Source organism: Watersipora subatra, chromosome 4, assembly GCF_963576615.1.
Source record: "Watersipora subatra chromosome 4, tzWatSuba1.1, whole genome shotgun sequence".
Classification (NCBI taxonomy): Eukaryota; Metazoa; Bryozoa; class Gymnolaemata; order Cheilostomatida; family Watersiporidae; genus Watersipora; species Watersipora subatra.
In genome coordinates this window covers 43,876,005-43,889,633 of record NC_088711.1, presented here as the reverse complement: position 1 = coordinate 43,889,633, position 13,629 = coordinate 43,876,005, and the positions used below count along the sequence as shown (strand labels likewise).

At 37.0% G+C, this 13,629-nt stretch overlaps 1 protein-coding gene across 1 annotated transcript in view; it reads right to left on the bottom strand.

Moving 5' to 3' along the window:
• Positions 1–1,925: 1,925 nt before the first annotated feature.
• The window catches only part of LOC137394277 (uncharacterized), an 88,838-nt gene continuing 77,134 nt past the window's right edge, over positions 1,926–13,629 (bottom strand). The window contains exon 19 of the mRNA XM_068080996.1: positions 1,926–2,844. Coding sequence (XP_067937097.1) covers positions 2,655–2,844 — 190 coding nt within the window. The 3' untranslated portion in view covers positions 1,926–2,654. The remainder of the gene's footprint in view (positions 2,845–13,629) is intronic.

The following is a 13,629-nucleotide window of genomic DNA, read 5'->3' as shown; positions in this document are numbered from 1 at the left end:
ATGCGGTATCGGTACGCACTCAGGTAGACTGAGCAACCGTTGTCACATGGTAAAAGTAGCACTAAAATAGAGCAGATTGATTGGTGGATGGAGATGTTTCGTCGCAGGGGGCCATCCTTTGCAGGAAGAAGAGTCGTCACGCTAGAATGTACGGCGAAGGTATCGCAGAAGGTAAATGCTTTCATTGTTTCTTATTATACTCGATGTTAGGCCATGAGTGGTCACACTTAAGGTTTGTGTCGGTACTTGGTGCATCAGTTGGTATGGCTGGGAGGCATTTGATTTTTTATTCTAATTTCTAAATCTAACGTGTGCATGGGTGCGGATCATCATTTTTTTATTTTTGATTCAATAAAGATTGATGCTAATCAGATGGACAGCCGTGAACATTGACTTGCCAGTTATTGTAGTTTTAGTGTCCGTACTATTTTTTTATAAATCTAAATGGAGAGGAAATACTAGCTAGGCAGCAGAATTAATGAGAATATTGTTTATTCAAGACTCGAACTCAAAATTTTCGTGTTTGTTATGACTGTCAATGATAATTTCCAAACCATACACTTTGTCATTTGCATTATCTTTTTTAATTGTAATAATTAATTCCTTATCATTAGGAGTTTTGTTTCCAGTCTGCACTTAACTAACCGTCTGAACTTAAATAAAATCTATCATTTTAATAATGTGCGTTATTTCTTTAAAGCTCTCAAGAACAAAATTTTATGATATAGACATTGCTCAAAGCTTTTAGAATGACAATTACTAATATAGACATTGTTGCTTGCAAAATTTTACTCTTCGCTGTTCACTCTCCTCACGATTGCGGACTGCTCTATATTTTATGTTTCTGTTTACTTTGTAGTTCGTACTCTAATTGATTTTTGTCATCATTGGTAGATGAAGACACCGAGGATGCTGATTTGGGGTTTTTATCACCGTCATCATCATCATTGAAATCTACCGAAGATGCAGATTTGGAAGTTTTAACACCGACACCATCGAAATCCGATGTTTGGCAATGCTTTGATACATTACATTAGATGTAGAAACCACGCTGCTTACTTCTCTCATGTTAGTTATTAATAAGCACGCAATTTATTTGTATATGTATGTAGGATTGCAGAAAACGCTGTCAAGTTGAATGTTGTTTTATATATGGTATTTGTAATTACATATATAAATAAAATAAATTGTCGTTCATTGCTGAAGAGCTGGGTTTATTCTCAACAAACATGGTACATGATTTTATGTGTGTCTGTGATTTTGTATTCTATGCTCGCTTTCTACACGCTCGCCTAAAATAAAGAATACACAATATCCAACTTTGAAGTTAAGAGTGGTGGAATGAACCAACAGGTGGATTGTGCAACCTAAATGCCATCCCTTGTACAAAGGCACCCTGTACCCAAGTAGAGCTGGCTAGTGCTGCGTAGCAATGGTAGGTAGAACACAACTCCCAAAAATTCATGCGTTTTTGTCTCATTTTGCGGTATTTGTTGGTGTGTAAACCGAACCGTATGTTTTTGGGAGTTGTTCTCTCAATGTCGGTATGCGGTACGGTATCGGTTTAAACAGGTGCGGTCTCGGTATACAGTTGGTGCCCAAAACCGTCCAGCCTTAGTTTTACCTGGGGTGTAAGTATAACAACTGGTTCACATGGGATGTAAGTATAACAACTGTTTCACCTGGGGTGTAAGTATAACAACTGTTTCATTTGGGGTGTAAGTATGACAACTGTTTCACCCGGAGTGTAAGCATAACAGCTGTTTCACCTTGTGTGTAAGTAAAACAACTGTTTCACCTTGGGTGTAAGTATAACAACTGTTTCACCTAGAGTGTAAGTATAACAGCTGTTTCACCTGGGGTGTAAGTATAACAACTGTTTCACCTGGGGTGTAACATGCTTGTAGACATGTGGTGTCAAGTGCTTTGGTTACCATGACAATTTATTATATAATGCACTTAATATGTACAAACATAAAAACCTTACGCCTGATAAGCAGCAATACCAACCAAAAAGGTAAAGATGTAAACGAAATACTACATCCTTCCAAAGAACATATATATGCGGTGCATGGCTTCAATACACAATTAAAAGCAAGCGTATACATGTATTTATGTACCTATGTGTTAGTGAGTAAAGTTGATGTCTGTAGCAAGCTCAGTTAACAAAGCTATAGCTTAGCCAATTGGCACACCTGTGGGTGAGTCAACTGGCAAGTCTGTGGCTTTTTACTTGAGATATTTGCCTAGCTCAATTGGCATATTTGTGGCTAGCTCAGCTGGCACATCTGTGACAAACTTGACTGGTATAGTTGTGTTTTGCTCAATTGGTACATCTATGGCAAGTTCAGCGGCGCACCTGGGATGGGGTCAGTTGGCACATTTGCGGCTTGTTCGGTTTGCGCATCTATGGTTTGCGTAGTTAGCCCATCTGTAGCTTGATCAGTTGGCACATCAGTAGCTTGATCAGTTGGCACATCTGTAGCTTGATCAGTTGGCACATCGGTAGCTTGATCAGTTGTCACATCTGTAGCTTGATCAGTTGTCACATCTGTAGCTTGATCAGTTGTCACATCTGTAGCTTGATCAGTTGTCACATCTGTAACTTAATCAGCTGTCACATTTGTAGCTTGATCAGTTGGCATGTCTGCAGCTTAATCAGTTGTCACGTCTGTTTCATATACATTCTCATAGTCTTCGGCAAATTCAGCAACCCCATCACTCTCTTGCCCATCAGATGGTGGATGAACAACAGCTTCGCTGTCAATGCTCGTTGCATCCGTCTTCTGCAGATTTTGGTTAGCTTGTAGCGAGGGCTCCAAAACTATGTCTGCCCATTCAACACTGTAACGCATAATAATGTAGGATTAAAACTGAGCAAATCAGTCTGTGCAAATTGGTTACCCACGTGTGACAGCCTTTTTTTGACTGCCTCCTATAAACACTATAAAATATTTCATATTTTAGCACCGGTTGGTAAAATGTTAGAAATACTTTGAATTAAAATATTGGCCTAACCAAATTTATTTGACAGGTATTTGTGTAATATGGATAGTTAGATTTATCTTGACGAAGGTGCTCGTTACATGACCGCCAGCCCAACGTTGAGCACACTCTTATGTAAGCAAATAGGTTGTCCCAAGTGTACATTGCAGGAGTAGATTGTACTAAATGTGCATTCTGATCTTACATTTCATGAAGATAGAAATTACCTCTTCATCACAGTTTTTGCAGCAGAAACTCCTTACCTAGTAACTAATACAATGCACACTAAGGATACGGTTTTGATCCGTTCCAGGGTTGGCATCACATGGTAAAAAAATGGTATGTAGGTCTATAGAAACGATATTAATTATATAATGCAAACATCCCCGGGTAAAAATCGTCAAAATTTTATATGAGTGCTGTACATGTTAAAAATTAGTAACAAAATAGCATGTTAACCTTAGTAACTATAGTTACCTAGAGTCATTCTAATGTATTTAGTGTATTCAGTGGTCATGATCTGCAATAAAATGTAACATTATAATGTACTGAAGGAAGATCTTACCTTCAAGACAAACACACACATAGCATAAACTTCGAATTCACCTCAAATAAATTTAACTTCCTAAACACACACACGCTTAAAGGTTGACTTGCAACAAAATTCACATTACAGTTATTTGGTATCAAAAGATTCGCCATGTCTTACTCTGTTGTGTAGTAGGTGCCAAATATGTGGGAATGTGATTAAAAGCTCTTAAAAGCTCAAAAACGAACAGAAAGTCGCAGCGACACGAGACCGCCCTAGTTTGGATTCGTTTTCCAAAACGGCTAAAATGTGACGTATGTGTGGGAGATGGTTTACGTTCACACTTTCATGCATCCTTATTCGTCGAACTATTTTCACAAATATACTTCACGCTTGCGATAAAAACCATGTCTATTGTTCTTACGCGTCTATTTTATCGGCATCGTATTGCTGCAACTTTGAGCACTGATATCTCAAAACATAGCATACATATATGTTTAATTTTTTAAAATTAGCTTGAACGATTGCATATCATCCTTTGATAAAAATGATGAGCCTTTTGGTCCGCTATGATGGTCGAAAAATGCTGTAGAAGTTGTTCGCGCCATATGGCGGGAATTGTAAGTCACATGAGATAATGTTAGTTTCAGTTCAAGTTCGATCTATCGCAAATAACAGACACGCTTTCTCGTATTAAACTTGTTAATTTCAATTCGTCATAATCTCTAACGCGCCACATCGTGTTTGTGCAGCTGGCAAGCTGAGAAGCACCTTTTTTGGCCAAGAGCAGAGAAAAGACCAGACCTTCACCGGGCGTGGAGCAACTGGGTGAAACTGGATGTGACAAACTTTATTTATTCGCCTGCTTATTCTTACCTTTGTTTTCGCCATTTCAAAGACGACATGTTTTCTAACCTGTTTGCATACTCCATGCCACCGAAGCACGTGAGTAATTTATTTTATGAACCACTTGTATTAGTAGAAGTAACTCGGGTTATTTTCTAGTATTCTCCCAACTTTTAGCGAGATATAAAACATTTTTTAACCAAATTGGGCAAGGAAACTCGAACGATGCTGTTTTCGTAATGAAGTAGATTTTTGTTAGCAAGTTAATGAAAGTTGTCTGACCACTAGATATTCGGTATGAAGAGATTGCAACTCCAACTTTACTACTGACTTTAAAAGGAAAATATTACAGTTGCCCCGATTTTAATATCGGAATCGGTATCGGTGCCGATATGGGTGTTAAGTATGTGAATCGGTATCGGCCGATCTTTTCTTAAAAAAACCAGAAAGTTCAGATACTTTTAAGGATCAAATATTCAGCAGAAAACCATATTTGAGCCTTCTGCACTAATAAAAACTCATCAGCCGCAAGTTCCTTACTTTTACCTAATGAATTCCGGGCCTGTCATACAATCTATTTCATGTCTATAGCCTGATAAACATTCACACACCTGAGGAATTTTTTGGCTTTAGTCAGAACGTAATCACAAAGAGCAGTATTTACCAATTACAGCAATATAACTTATTGCAGCCAATCACGAACAAGAGAACAATGATAGGAAACAAGAATGCGGAAATATTTCTATTTACTAGCGTTACGAAAGTAATTTGAGCAGTCGATGTATAAAGTTATCTATCTCTTCCTTGATCCTGACGATATGATGTGTCTTTTGTATCGCATAAAATAACCTCAGTGGCTTATCGGTATTTAACCTGTCCTCGATCATCTGTGGCAAGTGAGCCCTTCTTCAGTACGACCGGCTACATGGATAGTGATAAAAGATAGAGAAGTCTCACTGATAGAATTGAATCACTAATGGTAAATAAAAGAAACATTGATTTGCGCTAAACTTATACAGGCGCAGCAGTTTGTTCAGCAATAGAAGAGAGACTTCATTATCACAGAGAAAGCTGTACCACTAACAGTAATTACCATTATTAAGAACATATTTCAAGAAACATAGACTGCTTTGTTACTAGATGCACGGTATGTCAGTATGTGAATATATATATACAGGTATATCTTTTTCCCATGAATATAAACAAATAAATACATCAATATTTATATTTTCTTTGCATTATATTTATATTTGCATAGTAAAATTAACAATTATCTATGCAACACGAAAGGTCTAAATCGGTATCTGAATCAGATTATTTTGCAATAAGAATCGGTATATCGGATGGGTATCTGAGTCGGCTGGTGAAATTAGAATCGGGGCATCTCTAGAAAATATTATCGTTTTACACAGGAGAATTGCTGAACTCAGAGAAGTCGGTCATCGTGTCTCTTTCAGGCGTTGTGAAATTTTGTTATCTTGACCTACGTAATAAGCACACCGACCGCTGAATTTAAACTCCAAATTTGGCAACTCGACTGCCAAATTTGACAGCAAAACTTTTTGGCGAAAATTTCATTTAATTCGTACGGCGAAAAAAGAATCGTATCGTGAGGTGAAAAAAATCATCATGTTGTAGATTCAACCAGAGCATGTTCAACTTTGTAAAGTGGAAAAATAATATATCAGGGTAATCGTATCCTGAGGGTGCACTGTATCTTGAAAAACAATTTGGTAATAAACTCAAGTAGAGTAGTCAACAGGGAATGTATACATCTACATTACAAACATTGGTCTATGACATGTTAAAGAACAAAATTAGGAATTGTCTTCTCTTTTTTAAAAATGACTAGAGATGCCCCAATTCTAATTTCACCAGCCGATTCAGATACCGATTCGATATACCGATTCTTAATGAAAAATAATCCGATTCAGATTCTTTTGTGTTGCATAGATAGTTGTTCATTTTATTATGCAAGTATAAATATAATGCAAAGAAAATATAAATATTGATGTATTTATTTGTTTGTATTTATGAAAAAAGATATACATGTATATATATTCACATACTGACATACCGTGCATCTAATAACAAAACAGTCCATGTTTCTTGAAATATGTTATTATTAATGGTAATTACAGTTAGTGGTACAGTTTTCTCTGTGATAATGAAGTCTCTTTTCTACTGCTGAACGAACTGCTGCGCCTGTACAAGTCTAAAGCAAATAAATGTCTTTATCTTCTATCACTATCAATGTAGCCAGTCGTACTGAAGGACTCGCACGCTACAGATGATGGAGGGCAAGCTAAACACCGATAAGCCACTGAGGTTATTTTATGCAATACAAACGATACATCATATCGTCAGGATCAAGAGAGAGATAGATAACTTTATGCATCAACTGCTCAAATTACTTTCGCAATGCTAGTAAATAGAAACATTACACCGCATTCTTGTTGCTCGTTATGGTTCTCTTGTTTGTGATTGGCTGCAACAAATCATATCGGTGTAATTGGGAAATACCGCACTTGGTGATTACGTCCTGACTATAGCCAAAATATTACGCAGCTGTGTGGATGTTTATTAGGCTATAGACATGAAATATATTGTGTGACAGGCTCGGAAATCATTAGATAAAAGCAAGGAACTTGCAGCTGATGATTTGTTATTAAAGTAGCAGGCTAAAATACAGGTTTCTGCTAAATAGTTGATATGTAAAAAGTATCTGAAGTGTCCGATTTTGTAAGAAAAGATCGGCCGATACCGATTCAGATACTTAATACCCATATCGGCACCGATACCGATTCCGATATTGAAATTGGGGCAACTCTAAAAATGACCTTCAAGGAAAAGAGTGAATATCTATTGCGGTTGCAGAATATTGTAATGCGAGTTTTTATGATGGCAAGTCTGTAATAGAGTGACACTGAGCCTTCAGTGATCAGGTCACAAATTTCATAATATCAAAAGACCAGATTTCTATTTAATGTATTCGCCAGCGTCAAACATGTACAAATAGTGTTACATCAGCTTTGATCCTCCATTGCGATCTAGTCTTGGTGTCTTGACTTAAAAAAGCTGTTTATGTGCGTATTTACTTAGAGATTTGTGCATAAAGAGATAAAGAAGGTAGCACTTTGTGAAACTGTTTGAAGCAAGGTATAACAATCGCAAAACTATATTACAAACTATAGTAAATAAATTCAACAACATTGAGAGAACGCATTTATACATGGAAATTCAAAAACCAAGCTTGAAAAGTTTATTAAAAGTATTAAAACAGGCCAACGCGTACAACAATGTAAACAAAAGATGTAATTTTGGCTTGACTGAAATATTTAGTATAACAACGAAGCCGACTTAGTTGTTCTTTACAATGGAATAAAACTCACTTCCAAGTGAAAAAATTCTAAGACATATTTTCTTTTGTTATTTCAAGAGTAACCAAGAAATCAGGCGAACATGCGGAAAAGCAGCATCCTCCTAAAAATACTCAAGTTGCCAGAAAAAGATCTACAATCTACTATATAAACGGCAATCGTTGTCTGTCTGTCTGTCTATCTATCTATCTATCTGTGTATCTGTCTGTCCGCTTTATAGAGTACCGTACTTTTCCTACTATTAGCCGCTACTTTTATATATGGGCGTGTCTATTCTGTGGTTTTTTTTTCACCGCTAGGGCGCATTAACGGGAATCTCCGGTTAGTACACGCCTCTATTATAATACGTAACCTGCTATTCATCGTAGGGATGGACGATAAATACTGATATGCTAATAGTATGAGTTGTCTTCTCGATATATTGAGTCACCGATAACTCCCAAATATGAGCAGTATAAATAAATTATATGGCGGTCTTTTTTTTCGATTCGATCGTTAGTTAGTTAGTAATCTTTTATTTTGCTGATAACAAAATAACAAAAAGCCTCTATTTGCAGGCATATTATCCAATAAAACGGAAACTGTAGAAGAATCCTGAATGCAAGATAGTAGTGAACAATTCATATTTAGTTTGAGATTATTTGTGTAAAAGTTAAAAGAAAATTTACATGAGAGGATGATTTCAAGTAAGTAATGCAGGATAGCTTATACAAAGATAAATTGATTGATATGTACTATATACAAGGGTTCAGGGCTGAAGAATAGATCCTCTATGAGTATTGATAGTGGCAAGATTGTAACAGATTCGATCGTACGAAGCAAACTTAATTAATATGAGTAAGTAGTAAAATTAAATTAGTAGTAAATATTAGTAGTGAATTAAATAAAATTTATTACTCTTTAAATAAATTAATGAGTAGTAAATAACATCTAATTAATATTTACTGCCAACGTGTACCGGAAAGGTCATGTGAACATTTGTTTCTTGCAACCACTAGAAAAACGCTGTTCTCTATCTACTATATAAACGGCAATCGTTGTCTATCTGATTGATTGTCCGCCTTATAGAGCGGTCTTTCCTTTTATCGTCGTACGAATTTCGGTCGTACGAAGCAAACTGAATTAGGTAATATGTGTAGTAACGGTAAATAAATTATAGAGCGGTCTTTCTTTTTCCATCCGGTCGAACGAAGCCAACCAAATTAATATGAGTACTAATTATCGTAATATCGTAATTTCGTAATATGGACTATTAGCCGCTAATTTTCTCTGACGATTTGAGCCAAGCGGCTTATATAAAGGTGTGGCGATTCTGTTGTTTTTCTTTCACCGCTCGAGCGCATTAACCGAAATCCCCGGTTAGCACGCTTTTTAAACGGCAAATTTTCTGCCATGTTTAAAAGCACCTTTCCTGAGTTCTGCGGCCTATACAAAGGTGTCTATACAGCTATACAAATGTACTATTCATTAAATAAAATAAATTAACGAGTAGTTATTTACATGCAATTAATATTTGCTGCCAACGTGTACCGAGAAGGTCACGTAAACGTTTGTTTCTTGGAGCCACTGGAAAAACGCATTTCTCACCTACTAAATTTCCACATCAAAAAGGTAAGTGTTTCTTATACGATGTTGTATTGTCTATGAATTGCCACATCTCCACTACTTAATAACGTTGGATTTGCCGCTGTTCGTGATAGTGGGTCATGTTCATTTCCTTCAGCAGCCGAGTTACTAATTTTTTTCCAGCTACGAGTAGGCCTACTGTAACTTACTATTACAGAACTTTCACGAGTACTCCGAGCGTTGTGATACGCTATTGTGAAAAGAAAGAGAGCAGCTGCTATCGACTTACTGTCACCCTGCATCAGCCATGACCAGCTATACGTCGCCTGCTCAAAAGTAGGCACACGCCGAAAACTGTTTCTTCATACGCCCGACAGAAAAACCAAAAATGTTGTCTATCCGCATGTGTTGCGTTGAACTAAGGGAGAGAGAGAGGGAGAGAAAGAGGGAGAGAGGGGGAAGAGGGAGGGAGAGGGGAGAGAGGGAGAGACGGAGAGAGGGAGAGAAGGAGAGAGAGAGCGAGGAGGAGAGGGGGGAGAGAGAGAGGGAGAGCGAGGAGGAGAGGGGGGAGAGAGAGAGGGAGAGAGAGAGAAAGAGGGAGAAGAGGGAGGGAGAGAGAGAGGGAAGAGAGGGAGAAAGGGAGAGAAGGAGAGAGAGAGGGAGAGCGAGAAGGAGAGGGGGGAGAGAGAGAGGGGAGAGAGAGAGAGGGAGAGAGAGGGGAGAGACGAAGAGAGGGGGAGAGAGAGGGGGAAGAGGGAGGGAGAGAGGGGAAAGAGAGAGGGAGAGCGAGGAGGAGAGGGGGGGGGGAGAGAGAGAGAGGGAGAGAAAGAGGGAGGGAGAGAGGGGAGAGAGGGGAAAGAGGGAGAGATGGAGAGAGGGAGATGTAACTGCATATTTGGAGTTGTTTTACAGTATGAAAGACAACTCTCAATAAACCTTATGCTGCGCGTGAATCTATTCCTGTAGACGGGTAATGCAGCTAGTGACAGATTATTAAATGGACAGATAAGTATAACGTCTTTTTTACGAAAATTTAAATATTCAGAGGTTGTCAAAAAATAATCACATGAATCCATAGACAGTATAGATGCTCCAATAACGTAAATAATCTGTTCCAAGAAAATTTACTTTATAGAGACTTTAGGCTATAGTAACGGTAGAACACTTGCAAATTGCTGATCTAGTTCCAAGATCGTCCCAAACCTACCCCTTTGACCCTTCAAAAAAGAACTAAATGTCAATTTTTAATTTATTGGCTAGACAGTAACTATGGTGTTATTGGTTTGTATCAACAACTTTTCTCTTTTTTAATGTTTTTACTTGCTTAAGGGTTCATGATTACAGTAATTTTATGTTAGATTAAAGAAAGCACACAGCTTAAATGTTAATTTAAATAAGTTGTTTTCATTTTTTCTATGAAGCAAGATCTAAGCTCTAAAGAAATATATGTCTAAAATAAAGAAAAACCAAAATATATCTTTTCTATAATAAGAGCACTGTGTCCTTCTGTTTGTCTAAAGCTAAGGTTAAAAACTAGATAAAGCTTCACTTTCAATAAAACTACAACGAGTGACATTCAGCTTGTTAGACCCTCCCTCAAACACCCGCATCAATTGACTGGTCTTGGAAATTTCTAACGGGTATTTTGTTGACAGATTTAGCACTCCGTAAATTGCGCTATCATGCTAACACCATCAGCAAGGTGCCATGGCTTCTCCATGCTATTATAACACTAATATCATTGTTGCCTTAACACGAGATACCACTCTACTATCAAGCTAACTTCATAGATGCACTATAACAGAGATGTCATTAGGAAAATCAAAGACACAATTTCTTGCCAGACATCAATCATCTTATTAAAATAGAAATTTGATATCTCTTTCACTCTCATAGTTGTTTTTCTGATCACTCATTAGCCATAGTTTGTAAAAGTTGTAAATACGTTCACATACATTGAAACGCCACTCTGAATTTTATCTTAGTCTCAGTGATAGTTACAAAGGATTGGGAGCCTCCTCATTCCCCTCTTGAGTTATGAATATAGAGACAGAAGTCTAATCAAACTTTTATATATCAGTATAAGTAGAACTGCCTGGGCAAACCTTTTGCTACATTTTATGCAACAGATTTGATAGAAGTTTTCTTTTGAACACTCTACATTCACTTCATGTTTGTATTTTATATTTTAATTGATCTGCCAAACCGTTTTGAAATAAAATGCCATCTTGGAATTTTGCTATGGAATTTTCATAACCCAAGATCATAAATATAGGCTTTAACTGCAGATGGGCGCATGTATGTGGCTATTTCCTGTTTTAATGCTTCAGGCTAGAACAAAATAAAACTATCGCAAAATTACGGCTAATTGATGCTAGATGAGAATTTCTACTTAGAATCTGAGTCAGCTGCCCCAGATCATAGTGAAAGCGATGATGAGGATTGTGATAATAGGGTAACCTTATAAATACAGCTGCTTACGCAATATGTGGCTGCTAACGATAATGCGAATGAATTAAATCAAATTACAGAGAATAATGATCAGCCTATCCCTGCTGATAACATTCCCATTCTAGCTGTTGACATCAAACTAATAAGTGGGTGCAAATGTAGGGAATTATGCGCTAGTATTGTCATCTGAACAATTAAGCCTCTTTAGAACTGTGTATCAAGGATTTCCGAAGGAAACATTGGATATGGTTGTGTTGTGACAAATTGCCACTAGCATAACAAACAAACCCCTCCAATGCGCTACAATAAATCTCTGCAGCGTACTCGTGCTACACTGTGTGAGTTTTAAACTACATAAAAAGAGCTCTAAATTGAATGGTCATTTGATGAGTTGGGTTGATATTTCCGCATCCTGATGCCCTCTGTTGTCACTTTTTGTTGACCTTACTACGACCTTCTGTATAAGTGGACAATTCTGAATACATTTCCAACACTTCCAAGTTGTTGGACTGTCATTAGATGCAGTCATAGCAATATAGCTTGATGAGAAGGGCCCAGTTTGAAGCATACCCTTTTAATGAATATCTCCAGGACAGTGAGCTTTTAGCCACATACATTGTTAACCTTACCATGACCTTTGGGAGGTCAACCGTCAATCGAATTGGAATAAAAAAGCAACGATCATCTTTTTCAGAGTTTTATTGCGGAGAATGCCAGGTTTCATCAATATAGGTTGGGATTAAGTGGTTGGTTGCTATGGCATTTTGATTTGTAAACAAATACCATGATTTACAGTTCATGAATCAGCAACTTTATCCTGCTTAAACTCAAAACAACAGTTTTAGTTCATCATAAAAACTTCTCTACTAAATCTTGCATAACCTGGGCATAAATAACCCGATTTAAAAAATTTACAATGCATTAAAATCCTCAGAATTTGCTCATTTCAATTCTTTAAATAACTCAAAAATGTGGTTTAGGCATGATAGAACATTCTGACTGCCTGGGTCACAGTTGTTATTAGTTGTACTTTGAAGAATACACTTCGCTGTTTGGAAAAATAAGAAAATCATTATAAATGAACGTCAAAGACGTGCACTCCCCATTAACCTTTTGTAGAATCCCATAATGGTTTATAAAACCAGTGAGAATCATCACGAAACTAACATTGCTGCAGTTACGGTAGGGCCCAAAAATTAAAAAAGTCAAGTTAAGTTTTTCCTTTTTGTATGCCCAAAGAAGTCAGTTTGGAAAGATCTTGGAACAGATTATGCAGCTTACATGTGTTTTATGGTTCCTATGATGTAAAATCTCTATCCTACTGTATATATATTTAACCAAAACAAAAAACCATAGGAAACCATAAAATTCAAAATGTTCACACCTGCTGCAGATCATATCTTACTCGTATCTACATGGTATGATGCAGATACATCTACAGTCTAATGCAGTAGAACCTCAGTTCTCGAATGCTTTAGTTCTCGACCAATTCGGTTTTCGACCAAAGAAATTGAGATTTGATGGTCTCGGATCTCGAACATAAATTCAGTCGAATTACCCTAAATTGTTTTAGAGGATTTTCTTTCAAAGATGTGAAGTAAACGCGCCATTGCTCAAGCAATGGCACGTGCAGTGCCATTGCTTGAGCAGCCATTGCAGTCTCAAGCAGTGCTGTTGCTCAAGCAATGACACGTTTTCTGATATTTCTTTATTTCTTTTTATATTTCTTATGATATTTAATCTTTTTATGAGATTCTCTTTTATGAGAATTATTCTTTTTTATTTTCTTATGATCTTTCTTATATTTTCTTTTTCACAAGATTTTTGATGTAACTGATCTATGGAATTTGTTCTGTTTCATTATCAATTTCT